The 17,807-nt window shown below is 49.2% G+C and overlaps 1 protein-coding gene across 7 annotated transcripts in view; it reads left to right on the top strand.

Annotated features, from left to right (window-relative positions):
• The window catches only part of atg9b (autophagy related 9B), an 89,201-nt gene extending 71,687 nt beyond the window's left edge, over positions 1-17,514 (top strand). For all 7 annotated transcript variants that reach the window (XM_085992189.1, XM_085992184.1, XM_085992183.1 and 4 more), the window contains 3 exons: positions 4,252-4,336; positions 7,861-8,009; positions 14,106-17,514. In XM_085992189.1, coding sequence (XP_085848315.1) covers positions 4,252-4,336; positions 7,861-8,009; positions 14,106-14,111 — 240 coding nt within the window. In that variant the 3' untranslated portion in view covers positions 14,112-17,514. The remainder of the gene's footprint in view (positions 1-4,251; positions 4,337-7,860; positions 8,010-14,105) is intronic.
• The last annotated feature ends 293 nt before the right edge of the window (positions 17,515-17,807 follow it).

The raw sequence follows: 17,807 nt of genomic DNA, 5'->3' as shown, positions 1-17,807 counted from the left end.
GCAGCCCAGTCCTTTACACCGGCTGCGTTTGAGTTCTCCGCGGCTCTCGTGCCTTAAGCTGCCCCAGTCGCTGCGTCTCTCGGCCTCGATTGCAGCCCAGCCCTTTTCACCGGCCGTGGTCGAGTTCTCTGCCCTTTTTCCTCCGTTTTCCCTCCCCCGCTCCACAGTCAACGCGGCCGACTTTCTGCTCGTGTCGCTGATCAGCTTACCCACCACCGTGGTAGAAGGGATGATCACTGCCTGTCGCTGATGGAGGGCTTCGTGGTCAGAATTTTTCTTTTTAACCCGGGTTCTCGATGCCTCCCGTGCGATGGTGCTCAGCAGGATGATGAGGGCGGATGCCTCTTCTCGACGCCCGTTCTGAGGACGAAGCTGCCTTGGATGTAAAACTGCCGCAGGGTAATATCGGACTCGTCGCCACTGTTAAGTCTGTGTGTCCCAGTTATGCTTATTATAAATCACTGGACACAGACCACAAGAATAACTTTTAACAGGTCTTTACTATTCGGAGGTCAGGGCTGAACTGCCCAGCAAATCCCTACACAACACTTATATACCGGTGTGGTCACCACCGGTATTACAGTATACAGCAGCCAAGAGAAAGTAGTACATCTCTTAAGGTAGTTCTCTTAAGGTGGAACAGGCTACATACACCACAGCAGGTACAGCACGGGTTAGATACAGAGTAAAGCACCCTCTACACTGTCCCATCAAACACTCCCAGGGCAGCTACAGCACGGGTTAGATACAGAGTAAAGCACCCTCTACACTGTCCCATCAAACACTCCCAGGGCAGGTACAGCACGGGTTAGATACAGATTAAAGCACCCTCTACACTGTCCCATCAAACACTCCCAGGGCAGGTACTGCACGGGGTTAGATACAGAGTAAAGCTCCCTCTACACTGTCCCATCAAACACTCCCAGGGCAGGTACAGCACGGGTTAGATGCAGAGTAAAGCTCCCTCTACACTGTCCCATCAAACACTCCCAGGGCAGGTACAGCACGGGGTTAGATACAGAGTAAAGCTCCCTCTACACTGTCCCCATCAAACACTCCCAGGGCAGGTACAGCACGGGGTTAGATACAGAGTGAAGCTCCCTCTACACTGTCCCCATCAAACACTCCCAGGGCAGGTACAGCACGGGGTTAGATACAGAGTGAAGCTCCCTCTACACTGTCCCATCAAACACTCCCAGGGCAAGTACAGCACGGGTCAGATACAGAGTAAAGCACCCTCTACACTGTCCCATCAAACACTCCCAGGGCAAGTACAGCACGGGGTTAGATACAGAGTAAAGCTCCCTCTACACTGTCCCATCAAACACTCCCAGGGCAGGTACAGCATTGGTTAGATACAGAGTAAAGCACCCTCTACACTGTCCCATCAAACACTCCCAGGGCAGGTACAGCATTGGTTAGATACAGAGTAAAGCTCCCTCTACACTGTCCCATCAAACACTCCCAGGGCAGGTACAGCATTGGTTAGATACAGAGTAAAGCACCCTCTACACTGTCCCATCAAACACTCTCAGGGCAGGTACAGCACGGGTTAGATACAGAGTAAAGCACCCTCTACACTGTCCCATCAAACACTCCCAGGGCAGGTACAGCACGGGTTAGATACAGAGTAAAGCTCCCTCTACACTGTCCCATCAAACACTCTCTGACCCCAAAATGATTAGAGCGCCCTCTCCTGCACCAGAGTAGATTTGCATTTCCTGCAGTTTAGTTGCTGTCTTCTCAGAATGTTCTCTTGCCGTGGAGCAGTGGATTGAAACAGCAGTGGTCTTGTTTCACTGTTCCCACTCAGAGTAAAAGGTAACCCTGGGGCTCTTGCAGGGCATGGTCTCAAACTGACCACGGCACCGTGGTACAGGAGGCCTTCCAAGTGGGGGGAGTAAAAAGGAATGTGGTAGTGGTAGGCGACAGTATAGTCAGGGGGAGAGATACTGTTCTCTGCAGCCGCGACAGGGAGCACCGAAGGCTCCTCGCGGCTGGAGAAGATTCTGAGGGGGATTGACAGGAGAGATTGTTTCCCCTGGCTGGAGAATCCAGACATGGGGCACAGTCTCAGGATAAGGGGTCGGCCTTTTAAGATTGAGACAAGGAGGAACTTCTTCACTCAGAGGGTTGTGAATCTTTGGAATTCTCTGCCCCAAAGAGCTGTGGATGCTCAGTCGTTGAGTATATTCAAGGTTGACTCTAATGGAATCAAAGGATAGAAATATAGATGATAGGAGCAGGAGTAGGCCATTCGGCCCCTCAAGCCTGCTCCGCCATTCAATGAGATCATGGCTGATCATCCAAATTCAGTACCCTGTCCCTGCTTTCACCCCATATCCCTTAATCCCTTTAGCCTTAAGAAATATATCTAACTCCTTCGTGAATATATTTATTAAGTTGGCCTCAACTGTCTTCTGTGGTAGAGAATTCCACAGGTTCACCACTCTCTGGGTGAAGAAATTCCTCCTCATCTCTGTCCTAAATGGCTTACCCCTTATCCTTTGACTGTGACCCCTGGTTCTGGACTCCCCCGCCATCGGGAACAGCCTTCCTGCATCTAGTCTGTCTAGTCCTGATAGAATTTTATAAGTTTCAATGAGATCCCCTCTCATTCTTCTAAACTCTAGCGAATACAAGCCCAATCGACCCAATCTCTCTTCATACGTCATTCCTGCCATCCCAGGTATCAGTCTGGTGAATCTTTGCTGCACTCCTTCCATGGCAAGAACATCCTTCCTCAGATAAGGCGACCAAAACTGCACACAATACTCCAGGTGTGGTCTCACCAAGGCCCTGTACAACTGCAGCAAGACATCCTTGTTCCTGTACTCGAACCCTCTCGCTACGAAGGCCAACATACCATTTGCCTTCTTAACCGCCTGCTGCACCTGCATGCTTACCTTCAGCGACTGGTGCACAAGGACACCCAGGTCTCGTTGCACTTCCCCTTTTCCCAATCTATTGCCGTTCAGATAATAATCTGCCTTCCTGTTTTTGCCACCAAAGTGGATAACCTCGCATTTATCCACATTATACTGCATCTGCCATGCATCTGCCCAATCACCCAACCTGTCCAAATCATACTGGAGTTTCTCTGCATCCTCCTCACAGCACACACGCCCACCCAGCTTTGTGTCGTCTGCAAACTTGGAGATATTACATCTAGTTCCCTTGTCTAGATCATTAATATATATTGTGAATAGCTGGGGTCCTAGCACCGATCCCTGCGGTACCCCACTAGTCACTGCCTGCCACTTGGAAAAAGACCCGTTTATTCCAACTCTTTGCTTCCTGTCTGCCAACCAGTTCTCTATCCAAGTCAGTACCTTACCCCAATCCCATGTGCTTTAACTTTGCACGCTAATCTCTTATGCGGGACCTTATCGAATGGCTTCTGAAAGTCCAAATACACCAAATCCACTGGTTCTCCCTTATCTATTCTACCAGTTACATCCTCAAAAAATTCCAGTAGATTAGTCAAGCATGATTTACCTTTCGTAAATCCATGTTGACTTTGTCCGATCCTGTCACTGTTTTCCAAGTGCTCTGCTATTACATCTTTTATAATGGACTCTAGCATTTTCCCTACTACCAATGTCAGGCTTACCGGTCTATAATTCCCTGTTTTCTCTCTACCACCTTTTTTGAATAGTGGGGTTACATTAGCTACCTTCCAATCCATGGGAACTGTTCGAGTCCATAGAATGTTGGAAGATGACCAGCAATGCATCTACTATTTCTAGGGCCACTTCCTTAAGTACCCTAGGATGTAGATTATCAGGCCCTGGGGATTTATCGGCCTTCAATCCCGTCAATTTCCCTAACACCATTTCCCTACAAATACTGATTTTATTCAATTCCTCCCTCTCATTCGACCCTATGTTCCCCGACATCTCTGGGAGGTTATTTGTGTCCACCTTTGTGAAGACAGAACCAAAGTATGTATTTAATTGGTCTGCCATTTCTTTGTTCCGCATTATAAATTCCCCTGATTCTGCCTGCAAGGGACCTATGCTTGACTTCACCAATCTTTTTCTCTTCACATATCTATAAAAGCTTTTACAGTCAGTTATGGGGATCCGGCGGTAAAGTGGAATTGAGGTCGATGATCAGCCATGATCTTATTGAATGGTGGAGCAGGCTCGAGGGGCCGTGTGGCCTACTCCCACTCCGGATTCTTATGTTCATTGTTTGGGCGAGCGATGCTTGGAATCTTTTCCTCATTCTTCTCGTTCTCTTTTGCAGCTCCACCAGCAGACCGCACTGCCTCAGCATATGGGACAGGGATCCCAGACTCACAGTTCAATCACCGAGCAGCCCACTGCCCCAGGTACCTCTCCACAATGTTACGGATTATACGGTGAGAAGGGCCAGGGCCAACACCAAGCTTGGGAAATAAAAATAGCAGAGAGGAGTTTGTAAATCAGGGAAAGGTAACGTCGGGCTTCGATTGAAGGAAGAAGCGATGATGCAGAGGGGGAGTGCTTTCAGAGAGAGGGAGAGGGCACAGGGGCGATGGGCCCAGTGGCCTCCTTCGATTGAGTCTCGGGGAACACTGAGTAAGTTGAGGCATTCCAGTAGATTGGAGAAGGAGACGGGACGAGATTAGGAGTAAAGACTGAAGCTCAAGGAAACAGAAAATGGTGGCATAGTGGTTAGCACTGTTGCCTCACAGCGCCAGGGACCCGGGTTCGAATCCGGCCTCAGGTGACTGTCTGTGTGGAGTTTGCACATTCTCCCCGTGTTTGTGTGGGTTTCCTCCGGGTGCTCCGGTTTCCTCCCACAGTCCAAAGATGTGCGGGTTAGGATGATTGGCTATGATAAATTGACCCTTAGTGTTAGGGGGATTAAATACGTGGGGTTACGGGGATAGGGTGGGATATGTGTTGGTGTAGGGGTTACGGGGATCGGGTGGGATATGTGTCGGTGCAGGCTCGATGGGCCGAAATGGCCTCTATCTGCACTGTGGGGTTTCTGTGGTTTCTGTGAAAATGATGGAAAAGCAGAGCAGGTCAGTCGGCTTCTATAAAGAATAGACGGATTTGGGCAGTTTGTGCTCTGGGCCCCGCACCTCAGGAAGGATATATTGGCCTTGGAGGGGGAGCACAGATTCGCCAGAACAATATCGGGGCTTAAAGAGTTCAATTATGAGGACAGGTTACACAGACTAGGCTTGTATTCACTTGAGGAGTTTAGAAAGTTATGGGGAGATCTGATCGAGATGTTTAAAATGATTAAGAGATTTGATCGGGTAGAGAGAGAGAAACTATTTCCTCTGGTGGGGGGAGTCCAGAACAAGGGGGCAGAACCTTCAAATTAGAGCCAGGCCGTTCAGGGGTGATGTCAGGAAGCACTTCTTCACACAAAGGGTGGTGGAAATCTGGAACTCTCTCCCCCAAAAAGCTGTTGAGGCTGGGGGTCAATCTTAAGGCTAAAGGGATATGGGGAGAAGGCAGGGACCGGGTCCTGAATTTGGGTGATCAGCCATGATCTCACTGAATGGCGGAGCAGGCTCGAGGGGCCGAATGGCCGACTCCTGCTCCTATCTTCTATGTTTCTATGAAATGTTCAAGACTGAGATCGATAGATTTTTGTTGGGTAAGGGTATCAATCGACGAGGAGTAAAGGCGGGTAAATGGAGTTGAGGTACCGATCTAGCAGTGATCTTAGAGAATAGCATAACAGGATCGAGGGGCTGAATGGCGTCCTCCTGTTCCAATGGGTGTATAATCTTCAGCAGATCTCACCCGGTACACTGTCCATTTTCTTTGCAGGTACTGATCGGCTGTTCCGTATTTCCATAATTTTGTCATTTTTAGATGTTGGCGAGTATTAATTTTTGCTCCTTTATCTAGCTGTGTGTCAGTGCTGACTCCCATTGTGCTCTCACCCACGGAGCTATCTCAGCTCATGGAGGATATTTACGGTTCCCGTTGTCACTGTGTGCCGAGGGGCTCTGTAAACCTCCGCTGGCCTAATCGGCTGCTGTCAAGTCTCACGTTCCCTGACCTCGCCCAGGAGGAACTCCGAATTCACCCAGAGAGTGGTGAGAATGTGGAACTCGCTACCACAGTGGGTGGTTGACGCCAATAGCATAGATGCATTTAAGGGGAGGCGGGAGAAGAGAATAGAGGGTTATGCTGATAAGAGTTAGATGAGGAAAGATTTTGGTAGGAAGAACGAGGAGAGGTAATATAAACTGAAGGGTACAATTCTAAAGGGGGTGCAGGAACAGCGAGACCTGGGGTATGTGTGCACAAATCATTGAAGGTGGCAGGGCAGGTTGAGAAAGTGGTTAAAAAAGCACACGGGATCCTGGCTGGGCCGAATGGCCTGTTTCTGTGCCATTTATCCTATGTAAATCTATGAAACTGAGGCCAATTGTCCCTGAGACCGACACTGACTGGGCATGGAACCTTGGGGCTGCCTGCTCAGACAGCTTCACCCCACCCTGGGTAAGACTTGCCCCAGTGAACCGGCAGTGCTGGGTGTCTGCAATCTCCTGAGCGGGCAGGGGCGGGCTTGGTGATCTCTCGGCACCTCTTATCTACCCCTTTCCCCGTGGCGTGCTCTGACCTCTCTTGCCTTCCCCACTGACCTTTCCCTGACCGAACAACAACAACTTGCATTTATATAGCACCTTTAACGGTGTAAAACGTCCCAAGGTGCTTCACAGCAGTGATGAACAAAATTTGACACCGAGCCACATAAGGAGATACTAGGAGAGGCGACCAAAAGCTTGGTCAAAGAGGTAGGTTTTAAGGAGCGTCTTAAAGGAGGAGAGAGAGGTAGAGGTGTTTAGGGAGGGAATTCCAGAGTTTAGGGCCAAGACAGCTGAAGGCATGGCTGCCAATGGTGGAGCGATGAAAATCAGGAATGCGCAAGAGGCCAGGATTGGAGGAGCGCAGAGATCTCGGAGGATTGTGGGGCTGGAGGAGGTTCAACAGATTGGGAGGGGCGAGGCCATGGAGGGATTTAGAAACATAGAAGATAGGAGCAGGAGTAGGCCATTCGGCCCTTCGAGCCTGCTCCGCCATTCAATGAGATCATGGCTGATCATCCAAATTCAGTACCCTGTCCCTGCCTTCTCCCCATATCCCTTGATCCCTTTAGCCTTAAGAAATATATCCAACTCCTTCTTGAATATATTTAATGAATTGGCCTCAACTGCCTTCTGTGGTAGAGAATTCCACAGGTTCACCACTCTCTGGGTGAAGGAATTCCTCCTCATTTCAGTCCTAAATGGCTTACCCCTTATCCTTAGACTATGACCCCTGGTTCTGGACTCCCCGGCCATCGGGAACATCCTTCCTGCATCTAGTCTGTCCAGGCCTGACAGAATTTTATAGGTTTTGATGAGATCCCCTCTCAATCTTCTAAACTCCAGCGAGTATAAGCCCAATCGACACAATCTCTCCTCATACGTCATTCCTGCCATCCCAGGTATCAGCCTGGTGAATCTTCGCTACACTCCTTCCATGGCAAGAACGTCTTTCCTCAGGTAAGGTGACCAAAACTGCACACAATACTCAAGGTGCGGTCTCACCAAGGCCCTGTACAGCTGCAGCAAGACATCCTTGTTCCTGTACAAGGTTGAGCATCTTATGGTGTTTCTGCCACTTGTTCCATCCCCCTCCTCCGATGACCTTTGCCCCCGGGGGTGAGTCCACGGGTACCACCCGCCAGGCTGAGAGTAGCCAACCCAGTGCGAATCGCGGGTGAAATCGGGGCTCGTTCACAGAATGACTTTACAGTGTGACCCCTGCGGGGACGGGGTCTCGCGTTTCCGCCCCCCCCCCCCCCTTGTAGCCCACTTCACCCTGGTTGCTGATCGATGTTTTCTTTCTCTGTCAGTGCCTCGGTTGAGTTCACCAGAAACACTAACGGCCTATTCCCAGCTCCACCTCGGGGGCTGGGCGGAGGAGGCTGGGGAGGAGGGTCCCGTCAATGAACCACAAGCGCCAACAGACCCTGAAGCTGAAGTGCCTTCTCAGATAAATAGGGTGAGTATCTTCAATGTTCTCACGTTTTCTCTCTTGTGTGCGGTTTTCCAATCCGCTGGGATCTCGCCAGATTCCAGGGAATGTTGGTAGATTACAACCAATGCATCCACTATCTCTGCAGCCACCTCTTTTAAGACTCTAGGATGCAGGCCATCGGGTCCAGGGGACTTGTCCACCTTTAGCCCCGTTAGTTTGCCTAGTACTTTCTCTCTAGTGATTGTTTTAAGTTTCCCCCCCCCCCCCCGCAAATAGCCCCTTGATTGTCCATTATTGGGATGCTTTTAGTGTCTTCCACCGTGAAGACCGAGACAAAATATTTGTTCAAAGTCGCCGCCATTTCCCTATTTCCCATTATTAATTCCGCAGACTCATCCTCTTGGGGACCAACGTTTACTTTAGCTACTCTCTTCCTTTTTATATACCTGTAGAAGCTCTTGCTGTCTGTTTTTATATTTCTTGCTAGCTTACTTTCATAAGCTATCTTCTCTCTCTTTATCATTATTTTAGTCGTCCTTTGCTGGTTTTTAAAAATTTCCCAATCCTCTGGCCTTCCACTATTCTTCGTAACATTGTATACCTTTGTTTTCAATTTGATACCATCCTTTACTTCCTTAGTTAGCCACGGATGGTTCATCCTTCTCTTAGAGTCTTTCTTTCTCACTGGAATATATCTTTGCTGAGAGTTATGAAATAGCAAGACACTGACTGATGTAAGAAAAAGGAGACTTACCATCAAGTAACTTTAAAGTAAGCTTTAAGTAACTTATAAACACACTATATACAAGAGAGGTCTTTACCATGCCTCTGGTAGAAGCCTCTTACAATACTGAACAGACCAGTATTTATACCAGTCCAACAGGAAGTGACATTTACAGGAAGTGAGGTATGTACACAGTTCATAGTTCATAGTTCATAGTTCACAGGAAGTGATGACATAACTTCCCGGAAGTTAGCATTTTTATCACATTCTTCCCTCCTGCAGGATTAGGAGGCTGTGGTCTACCTTTTGGTCCGCAGCCGCCGAACAAGGAAGAGTCGCACCCGTTTGGATTCCCGTCGTAGAGGGTCGCTGGTCCGCTTACATGCGGTTGGCCATTGGTCAGAGTCTGTGTGGCCTGGACTGCCCTGTGAAGGGTCGGGGAGATCATGGCTTCGAGTACGAGCCCCAATAGGTTCAAAGTCGGACTGCCTCTGTTCAGAGGGAGGTGCAGAGCTGGTCTGTGGCGGATCAGTACTTTCATGCGCGGTACTGGGAGGGTCGCAACCTTGAGCACGGGGTTCTACCGGCACCAAGCTAGTTGGTGTCCGATCAGGATCCTGGAGAGGGGTACCCGATAGGTCCCAAGAGTTTCCTGGTGAAATGCCATCACCCGATGTCCCACTAGGTCCTGGTGGGCAGGGAGCCAGATCCCGTAATGATACGGTAGATTCTCGGCCGTCGGAATATCGTATGTTTGCATAGGTGGGGTTGGCATCGGTTAGTTCGACCTCGTCTACAAGAGGGTCATTTTTAGACGTCCGAACGTATCTTCGGAGTAATACAGGTCCAGGAGTAGTTAGCCATGACGGGAGTGATGTTCCATGAGATGAGCGACGCTGGAATCCAAAGAACCGCTCATGAGGTGTAGTATTTGTGGCTGTAGAAAGCAGGGACCGTATAGAGTGCAATGCATCCGGAAGCACTGTTTCCCATTGCTGGTCTGGTAGGCCCCGAGATCTTAAAGCGAGACGTACGGAATTCCAGATGATACCGTTATACCTCTCTACCTGCCCATTTCCGATGGGATGGTATGGTGTTGTTTTGCTTGTAGCAATTCCCCGTTCTGAGAGGTAGTCCTTGAGTTCCCTTGACATAAAGGATGGACCCCGATCTGAGTGAATATAAGCCGGCATGCCACAGAGAGAAAATACCTGCTCAAGGCAGCAGATTACTGTGGACGCCAGCATATTGGAGCAGGGGAAGGCAAACGGAAAACGTGAATATTCATCGATCATGGTGAGCAAATATGTGTTCCGAGTTGAAGAGGGCACTGGGCCCTTAAAATCGATGCTAAGTCGTTGCATCGGTTGGGTTGCATGTATGAGTATACCATCTGAGGGGCGGAAGAACTGAGGTTTTAATTCCGCACAAAGCCGGCATTCTGAGCATATTTTCTTTACATCTCCAGTGGAAAAAGGGAGATTCCGTGATCGTACGAAATGTAGCATGCGCGTAACGCCAGGATGACACAAACCATTGTGGACATCCATGAGAGTGGAGGATGACATAGTGGAGCAGAATGCCCGTGTGAGGGTGTCCGGGGCCACATTCTCCTTGCCAGGCCGATAGAGAATGGTATAACCAAAAGAGGCCAGTTCCATCCTCCAAAGTTGTATTTTATTATTCTTAATTTTGGTTCGTTTTCGATTATCGAGCATGAAGGCGACTGATCGTTGGTCCGTGATCAATGTAAAGTGCTGGCGAGCTAGAAAATGGTTCCACTTCCGTACTGCCTCTATGATGGCTGTGGCTTCTTTCTCAACCGGAGGATAATGTAGCTCGGCACCTTGTAAGGTCCTGGACATAAATGCTACAGGACGACCTTCCTGATTCAGAGTAGCCGAGATCGCCACCTCCGAGGCATCACATTCAACCACAAAAGGGAGATTCTCATCGATGGAGTGAAGAGCCGCTTTCTCCAACTGTTTTTTGAGAAGGTTAAAGGCTGCAACAGCCGCTGTTCCCAGTGGAAATGATCTAGCATGCAGCAAGGGTTGGATTTTGTCCGAAAAATGAGGAATCCATTTAGCGTAGTATGCAAACAGACCGAGAGCCCGACGTAAAGAAGCCGGATTCTTAGGTGACGGGAGCTCTTGGAGCGGGCGAAGTCTTTCTGGGTCTGGCTTAATGATACCATTGCCTACGCAGTAGCCAAGGATGTTGATGGTCGGTTGCGACTCAACAGATTTGGATTCATTCAGGGTCAAATTACGGCGATGGAGGGCATCCCGAAATTTTTGGAGGTTGGAGTCGTGTTCCTGTTGATCGTGACCTGCAATGGTAATGTTATCAAGATAGGGAAAAGTGTCCCTTAGGTTTTCCTGCTTAACCAGGCCATCCATTGCCCGTTGAAAGACAGCCACTCCATTAGTAACCCCGAATGGGAGGCGACGAAATTGGTACAGCCGTCCATTAGCCTCAAAGGCTGTGTACTGCTTATCTGAGACCTTCAAGGGTAACTGATGATAGGCACTTTTTAAATCGTAAGTTGAGAACACTTTGTATTCGGCCAGTTTATTAACCATATCATCAATGCGTGGCAATGGGTAGGCGTCCAAGTCGGTATATTGATTGATGGTTTGCGAATAATCGATGCATAGTCGCTGTTTGTGAGGTTTTAGAGGGTTCTTGACAATGACGACTTGAGCCCGCCAGGGCGACGAACATGGTTCAATGATATCCTCTGCTAGAAGTCGAGAGATTTCAGCCGCAATAAAAGATTGGTCTCCCTGATTAAAGCGCCGCGATTTCGTTATTATCGGTTGGCATTGAGGCGGAATACTGGCAAATAATGAGGGTTCATCAAGTGAAGCTGCTGATAATGCACAAAATGGTAATTTAGATGGTATATTAGAAATAGTAAGTCCGGGTTTGGATCCACCAAACTCAATGGTGAGTTTCTTATGCTGTTTTTGGAAGTCCAGCCCTAAGAGGAGATCACTACATAAGTCTTTGAGCACTGAAAGTCGGGTGGAGGGATACATACGACCATGAAGTGTCATATCAACAACACAAAAGCCGGAGATTCTGGTATTAAGTGATGACTGGGCCATCGCAATTGCCTGGTCCGATGGGAAGACATGTAGTTTCAATTTCGCAACAATCTGTTCCTTAATGAAACTATCAGTACTTCCTGAGTCAATTAAGGCATCTAAGGTATGCCCTTTAATTGAAATTTTTGTGGCTGCCTGAGACAGGTTCTGTGGGCAAGCAGCTGTAATTGGTGTCGTTGCACAGAGAGTGGCTAAAACTCTCGGTGTGCTTCTTCGGGAGAGAGCTCGAGAGGAAGCTTGATAGGTCCTAGCTGGAGCATCTTGATAGGCCCTAATTGGGGCAGTTCGGTAGGCCTTAGCTGGATTGGCCCTCGTAGAGGCCCTTGATAGGCAAACTTTAGCAAAGTGTCCTTTTTTCCCGCAATAACTGCAGATTGCATTGCGAGCAGGGCAGGTTTTCCTAGGGTGAAAAGCATCTCCACAAAAGAAGCATTCCTTCCTAGATTGCCAAGAGGCTGCTAAAGTGGGGTCGTCCTCCTCTTCTTCATCAGAATTATCAGAATTAGATTCCCCCATGATAGGGTTCACCTGAGACCGCTTGAATTGTCTGGTTGCAGCTACAGCAGCAGATCGAGATCTGGGCAGCTGATAGAGGTCTGCATTTCTCTTTGCCAAATCCAGTGAACAAGCTAGTTCAAAAGCTTTTTGTAGCTCAAGTGTTTTACTTTCTAGTAGACGCTGGCGTATAAATGGAGAGGCAATCCCGCAGATGAAAGCATCACGAATCATTTCTTGGCGGTACAGCTCAGCTGAGGCTGCCTGAAAGTTACAATCTACGCTGAGCCTGCGAAGTTCTTGCAGGAATTCGTCAATTGATTCCCCTGGCCCTTGTCGGGCTGTGGCCAGTAGATGTCTAGCATAGACCTCATTTGGGGTCTTCGCATACAGTTTCTTAAGTGCCCGAATCACCTCTTCGTAATTATCCCAGTCATCAACATATTCGAACACTTTTGGGGTCACATAATTGACAAGTATCTTCAATTTAGCAGGAGCATCCACTTTACATTCATCCAGAAAATTCTCAAAAGTACGATACCAATGCTTCCATACCCTGCCAGCTGCTGGTGTATTCGGGTCCAAGTCCAGACGAATAGGTCTAAGGATTTTCTCCATGATGGGTGGTTCCCTGGATCCTTAACTTCCGAGTTTGTCTGAAGGTCTAGTATTTGTCAGTGTAAATACTAAGTTACTTAAATTGATGTAAGAAAAAGGAGACTTACCATCAAGTAACTTTAAAGTAAGCTTTAAGTAACTTATAAACACACTATATACAAGAGAGGTCTTTACCATGCCTCTGGTAGAAGCCTCTTACAATACTGAACAGACCAGTATTTATACCAGTCCAACAGGAAGTGACATTTACAGGAAGTGAGGTATGTACACAGTTCATAGTTCATAGTTCATAGTTCACAGGAAGTGATGACATAACTTCCCGGAAGTTAGCATTTTTATCACACTGACTCTCACTGAAACACGGGCTCCACAGACAATGACTCTCACTGGGGTACGTGTTTAAAAAAAATTCATTCTCGGGATGTGAGTGTCGCTGGCAAGGCCGGCATTTATTGCCCATCCCTAGTTGCCCTTGAGAAGGTGGTGGTGAGCCGCCTTCTTGAACCGCTGCAGTCCGTGTGGTGAAGGTGCTCCCACAGTGCTGTTAGGGAGGGAGTTCCAGGATTTTGACCCAGCGACAATGAAGGAACGGCCGATATATTTCCTACTTAGGATTGTGTGTGACTTGCATTGTAATAAAAGCCAAGAGATCGTGAGTTAAAATCCCACCAGGGCAAGCTGTGAAATTGAATTGAATAAATGGGATCATTTTGTGGCACCAGGAAAAGTCAGCATGAAAACTGTCGGATTGTAGTAAAAACCCAACCGGGTCACTGATGTCCTTCAGCGGTCTGGGCCTACGCGTGACTCCAGTCCCACACTGTGTGGGTGACTCTTACAGCCCTCAGCGTGACTCGGGGCTGGGCAGAGACCGAGACCGTGTTGTCCACATCTCTGGAACAAGCGAGAACTGGGGGCCTTGTGGTGTGTGTGTCTGTGCCCCCCGAGGCAGTCTGTGCCCCCCGAGGCAGTCTGTCCCCCCCCCCCCCCCCCGAGGCAGTCTGTCCCCCCCCCCCCCGAGGCAGTCTGTCCCCCCCCGAGGCAGTCTGTCCCCCCCCGAGGCAGTCTGTCCCCCCCCCCCCCCCGCACACTCGGCCTCGCAGGAGGACCGCTCCCCCTCCTTGGTGAAAACGCCCCTAACCTTTTACCGTTGTCTGTTTCCCTCCACAGGTTTAAATATTGGGACTGGACTGATCTTGTGGCCTTAACTTATTACAACCTCGTGGTGACGCGAGTTTCCCGATCCCGTATTATCAAGGCTCGCGGGGCGGTGATGCGATTGAAGAATTTTCCCTGGGCTTCCGTTGCACTAAAGAGACACTCGACGTCTTCCAGAACCTTCTCCCGTTCACATCATCCTTTGCCTGCCGTCGGACGGTCTGGCCAATCGCAGTCGGCAGAGTGCGGAGATTGGAGCTTCTTGCCAGCTGATGTGAATATTTCAGTGAATGTTTTTTTTTTAAACTTGTGTATAAGGAATGAAACTTTGTCAGTGTTTGTGGCTATCCTGCAGCAGCAGGAGTCGATTAAAGCAGGGTTTGTGTTTGGGTTGAGACTGGCTGGAGCAGGTTTTAACGCCAGGCTTTGAGGGGAAGGCACTGAGGCAAATCAAATGAGGGAGGGAGGGGACCAGGAAGATCGGAAATAATTCTGCCTAACTACTGTATAACGGTGGGACAGAGAAACAGTTGTTGCTTTGGAGAGGGACAGGCAGAAACAGACAGTATCTGAGTCATCAGCCCTCTCTCGCCCTGGGGGAGCTTCCAGTAAGGATGTGTGTTCAAGGCAAGTGGAATAATGGAAGGTGGAATCCAGGTACGGGCTGGGGTAGATGTGGCTGGGTGGTCCCTGGGGGTCTTTGAACATTGGGGTCAGTTTTAACACCTTCTGCATCGCCCCCCTTCCCCCCCCCCCCATAAACAAGCTGAATGTGTCTCCAGTTATCTCCTCTCACTGGGGTACAGGTTCTACAGGCACCGCACCTGCCTCGCCTGGTTTTCGTTCACGAGCTTAGGTGGTGATGGATTGTGTACAGTTTTGGTCTCCTTACCTAAGGAAGGATATACTTGCCATAGAGGGAGTGCAACGAAGGTTCACCAGACTGGTTCCTGGGATGGGGGATTGTCCTATGAGGAGAGATTGAGTAGACTAGGCCTATATTCTCTAGAGATTAGAAGAATGAGAGGTGATCTCATTGAAACATACAAAATTCGTACAGGGTAGATGCAGGGAGGATGTTTCCCCTGGCTGGGGAGTCTAGAACCAGGGGTCACAGTCTCAGAATAAGGGGTCGGCCATTTAGGACTGAGATGAGGAGAAATGTCTTCACTCAGAGGGCGGTGAATCTTTGGAATTCTCTACCCCAGAGGGCTGTGGAGGCTCAGTCGTTGAGTATATTCAAGACAGAGAGCGATCGATTTTTGGATATTAAGTGAATCAAGGGATATGGGGATAGTGCAGGAAAGTGGAGATGAGGTAGAAGATCAGCCATGATCTTATTGAATGGCGGAGCAGGCTCGAGGGGCCGAATGGCCGACTCCTGCTCCTATTTCTTATGTTCTTATGTAATTCGGCCACGGAAGGCATCACTGCCACACTGAGTTCCCGCAAAACCCTCTCCTGTTGCTCCAGCAGGAGTCACTGGGTAGCGATCAGGAGCAAGAATGCCTGCCGGAATTATTTCGTTTTTAATTTCCCCCCCACACTACCAGCACCAGCCCCAGGGTGTTGAGACATATTGTCGGGGTCCCACCAGGGTTTGATCCCGAGACCTAGGCAATGCCGGCCTCTCCGGGCTCCACTGGGAGGTGCCTGTCCCACTGAGACATCAGAGGGCCTTCCTCAAACCGAACTCATAGAATCTCACAGCACAGAAGGAGGCCATTTGGCCCATCATGCCTGTGCCAGCTCTTTGAAAGAGCTCTCCAATTAGTCCCACTCCCCCCTGCTCATTCCCTATTAGCCCTGCCAAATTTTTCTTTTCAAGAATTTATCCAACTCCCTTTTTGAAAGTTACTATTGAATCTGCTTCCACCGCCCTCTCAGGCAGCGCGTTCCAGATCACAACAACTCGCTGTGTAAAAATTGTTTCCTCACCTCCCCTCTGGTTCTTTTGCCAATGACCTTCAACCTGTGTCCTCTGGTTACCGACCCTCCTGCCACTGGAAACAGCTTCTCCTTATTTACTCCATCAAAACCATCATGATTTTGAACACCTCGATCAAATCTCCCCTTAACCTTCTCTGCTCCAATTAATAATTACATATGAAGATTACAGACCGTGCCAGCGTGGATCTGGTGTTCAGGAACGCGTAGAATAATAATCTCATTGTCTGTGCACCGCCATAGTTTCCAGTCCTGCTCACTCCCGCTTGGGCGCTTCCTGTTACGGACTCTCCAATCCGGTCGTTTCTGTGAGACGGGAGCTTTAAAGCATTGTGCATCTCTGTTACACCAGCGTGTTACACTGATGGGGGGGTTCCTTGGGGTCTGCAGACTCCCAGCGTCAGTTCCTGTTCCAGGTGCGCTGTCTCGTCTCTGAGCCTCCTCCCCCTCCTCACCCGATCCCAAACACGCAGCATCCAACGGGGCATTGCTGAAGCAGCCAGCTTGCTCCAGGAGCCAATGTTCAACAGAGAGAGTGAAGGTACCACCAGTAAAAACTGGCAACAAGATGGGTGACAGAGAGAACCAACTCTCCCACAGAAGGGACAGTGTAGAGGGAGCTTTACTCTGTATCTAACCCGTGCTGTACCTGCCCTGGGAGTGTTTGATGGGACAGTGTAGAGGGAGCTTTACTCTGTATCTAACCCGTGCTGTACCTGCCCTGGGAGCGTTTGATGGGACAGTGCAGAGGGAGCTTTACTCTGTATCTAACCCGTGCTGTACCTGCCCTGGGAGTGTTTGATGGGACAGTGTAGAGGGAGCTTTACTCTGTATCTAACCCCGTGCTGTACCTGCCCTGGGAATGTTTGATGGGACAGTGTAGAGGGAGCTTTACTCTGTATCTAACCCGTGCTGTACCTGTCCTGGGAGTGTTTGATGGGACAGTGTAGAGGGAGCTTTACTCTGTATCTAACCCGTGCTGTACCTGCCCCGGGAGTGTTTGATGGGACAGTGTAGAGGGAGCTTTACTCTGTATCTAACCCGTGTTGTACCTGCCCTGGGGGTGTTTGATGGGACAGTATAGAGGGAGCTTTACTCTGTATCTAACCCGTGCTGTACCTGCCCTGGGAGTGTTTGATGGGACAGTGTAGAGGGAGCTTTACTCTGTATCTAACCCGTGCTGTACCTGCCCTGGGAGTGTTTGATGGGACAGTGTAGAGGGAGCTTTACTCTGTATCTAACCCATGCTGTACCTGCCCTGGGAGTATGTGAAGGGGCAGAGTGTGCCAGTATAAGTATTAACTTTGATCACCAGTGTATGCTGGTCAGAGGTGCTAGCTGTGTGTGGTGTTATTCTCATTGAATGAACTCATTTTAAGGTTAAAGGATCAGCTACTAGGTGCGATGATGTCAGTTGATTTTACAAAGTGACGACTGCTAAATAGAAAACTTTTATTAAATATTTATAACCAAATGTCTGGTTTATATTTTCTCACGATTCCAGTGCCTCCTGCCCTCGTCACACTCACTCAGTCTGATCACCCACAGGCTGCGTTGTTGTAAAGTGTCGGCATGCATTGTAACCACCAAACCCGCCCTCGAGCATAGTGCACTGTTCATGAACCCCACTCCCCTCCATCACCCACACAAACACTCGAATAAACCCGAGTGCGAGAGAACGCGTGCGTGACTGTGTGCCTGCGACAGTGACTGTGTGTGTGTGTGTGTGAGAGTGCGAGAGAGAGCGAGAGTGTGACTGAGAGAGTC

Source organism: Somniosus microcephalus, chromosome 7 (assembly GCF_052327205.1).
Source record: "Somniosus microcephalus isolate GS21.2 chromosome 7, FLI_Smic_1.0, whole genome shotgun sequence".
NCBI classification, from domain to species: Eukaryota; Metazoa; Chordata; class Chondrichthyes; order Squaliformes; family Somniosidae; genus Somniosus; species Somniosus microcephalus.
This window is presented reverse-complemented; position numbering and strand designations above follow the sequence as displayed.